At 41.4% G+C, this 2538-nt stretch overlaps 1 protein-coding gene across 2 annotated transcripts in view; it reads left to right on the forward strand.

The window, feature by feature from the left end:
* Dgkh (diacylglycerol kinase eta) overlaps positions 1–2538 on the forward strand; it is a 165646-nt gene that overhangs the window by 113876 nt on the left and 49232 nt on the right. For both annotated transcript variants that reach the window (XM_026777878.1, XM_005370871.2), the window contains exon 13: positions 111–195. In XM_026777878.1, the coding sequence (XP_026633679.1) occupies positions 111–195 (85 nt within the window). The remainder of the gene's footprint in view (positions 1–110; positions 196–2538) is intronic.

The raw sequence follows: 2538 nt of genomic DNA on the forward strand, positions 1-2538 counted from the left end.
GTGTGTGTGTGTGTGTGTGTGTGTGTGTGTGTGTGTGTGTGTGTGTGCAGGATGAAAATAGTTCATTAAGATTTAAAGAGATTTCAGACCAAAGGATTTTCTCTCTTCAGGTGGAGTATAATGACGTACGAACTCAAATTGCCAGCGAAGACGTCTCTGCTTCCTGAACCCACAGAAGCATCTGAAGGATTTTTTGTAAGACTAATCCTTTGTCTACTGACCATTTGAAATGGGGTATCCTGGAGACAGGGGAGATGGCAGTGTGGCATGCTTGTTTCATGGTGTCCCTGACTGCCTCCAGGCTTCTCTCCCAGAGTAAAGAATCCTGAGGATCCAGGTTAGAACCTTTCTGTGACCATGAACCCTAAGTGGCTGACCTTCGTGGTTCTCACCACGTCGTCTGTAACATAGGCCACAGTGCTGTGAGGATTTGATGATGCAGATATATGTAAAGCACCGGGCATGCCAGGTCCCATCCTCACGACTCAGGACGCTAACAGCCTCTGGTGAGCGTTCACTCTTCGTCTGCATCGATCGTGAGCACCTGCTTGATTAGCAGGTGTTAGTGCAGCTCCAGTAAACCTGTCCCACCCACGTTCCCACCCACGTCCCAGTACTCCCCGCTGGAAGGCCATGCACTGTCTCTCTTCCAGTTCGCCTTCTATTTGAGCGGACAGTAGACCCATGTTAACCCACTGATCCTGAGCAAGCCAAGGAAGAAATGCTGCTCACTTCCTTCTATCCCTGTTACAGACGACCAATGTCTAAAATTTTCAGATAGGTTTAGACCTTGGAGCAATGGAAATCTAAAATGATCTGGCCTTCCAGGAGATTATCTCTGACTCATTAAGACTTTGATCTACAACAGCATGTTTTTCCCTCTAGGAAAATTCACGTCTCTAGAGCTAAAGTCTTTGTTTTGCCATTGAGAAAATTATTATCTTGTCAAAACTAAGGCAAAGCATGGCAAATAGAAATCCGGGACATTCCTTAGAGAGACTAAAAATGTTCTAAACCATGAAAAAGTGGTAAATCATATGAAATGTTAAACAGAAATGATGTACAACCAGGTCACCTAGAGGTACTCACTGTTGAGGTTAGTATAGTGACTGTTTAATTTCCAGCAAAACTTCCAACTATAGTATTGTTCTATCTGACTGTACCTATCACGGCTGTTTCTCTAGAAGCCAGTTTTCTCAGTAGCACTTTTCATAAATGCTAATTTTTTTCCAAAATGAGGAAAGGAAGTCATGACCCTGCTAAGTGACATTGTAATAGATTAGAATGTGGCATCTATAAATATTGTCCTTGACCCTAAAGATTATTATTTTTTTTCTCAGAAAGAGTTATATTTTTGTCTTTGAGTATCTTTAATGAAAAAATAAATATAAGCTTCAAGTAGCATTAATCAAATGGTAATAATTAATAAATTACTGGCCATGTCACATATTATCCACTCTGCAGTGAAGACAATAAGTTGATCGCTGAAGAATATTGCCCTATTTTGCATTTTTAAAAAAATGTGTTTCCACTGTTCTGATCTTTAACGATATGGATTCTTGTATTTAAATCAGGCGATTAGAGGGCTGGGCAATATTATGTAACTTGGGAGACCTGTGGCCTGAAATTGCTTTTCTGGGTATGGCCTGCATTTGAGGGAGGTGAGGTAGAAACTGCAAATTAGCTACCAATGGATGGACTTGACCATAAATTAAAATGAATTTTTTTTGAGACAGTGCTAATCAGAGTGGCATTATGGAGGAAAATGTTTACTGAAACTTGAGTTATTTCTGAGCAAATGGGCAAAAAGAGTGAGATGTCTGAACAAGGTGAGGGAGCATTGGGGACCAGCTTGAATGGGGGCTACCATTTCTCTCGGAAAATTCTGGTTTATGACATGGATGCACTTGAAGAAAACGTTTGGCAGAAACCCCTGTGCATGAGGCTGTTTAGATAGCATGCACATTTTTACATATCAGGAAGATGCGCTCTTTCAGTAGGATGTTAAGGTTTGAGTTCAGTAGAAAAGGAAATACAGGGCAAGGGGATGTAGTGTGTTTCAGGAGAAGTGTAATTTTATGGTTGCTTACCAGATTGTATGGCTCCACAATTGAATTTTTAAAAACCCTTTTTACTGAAGTGTTATGCATAGGCAGGAAAGTGTGCATATCTTAGATGTATAGCTGGGAACACTTTTACAAATTAGGTAAGCCATATGTAACTGACACCCAGATCCCAAGACACCATTTCTGTGCCTCGCTAAGCCCCTCTCCTGCCCTTGTAAAACCCCCGAACCCCATATTTCTCATGAATGACCACTGTTCTGACCACAACTTACACTAATTCTGCATGGTTTATGAAAATGGAGACATAGAATATAAAATGGAAATCGTTTTGTGTCCTTTTTGCTTTGGCTCCTTCTACGCAGTGCTTGTCAGATTCATCTGTCCTGTGGTACACTGTGCCCCTTTCCCTCCCGTGTCCTGCCGTATTTCCATGGAACACACATGTTTCAGTGTCCCGTGTCCTGCAGTATTT

Source organism: Microtus ochrogaster, unplaced genomic scaffold (genome assembly GCF_000317375.1).
Source record: "Microtus ochrogaster isolate Prairie Vole_2 unplaced genomic scaffold, MicOch1.0 UNK88, whole genome shotgun sequence".
NCBI lineage: Eukaryota > Metazoa > Chordata > Mammalia > Rodentia > Cricetidae > Microtus > Microtus ochrogaster.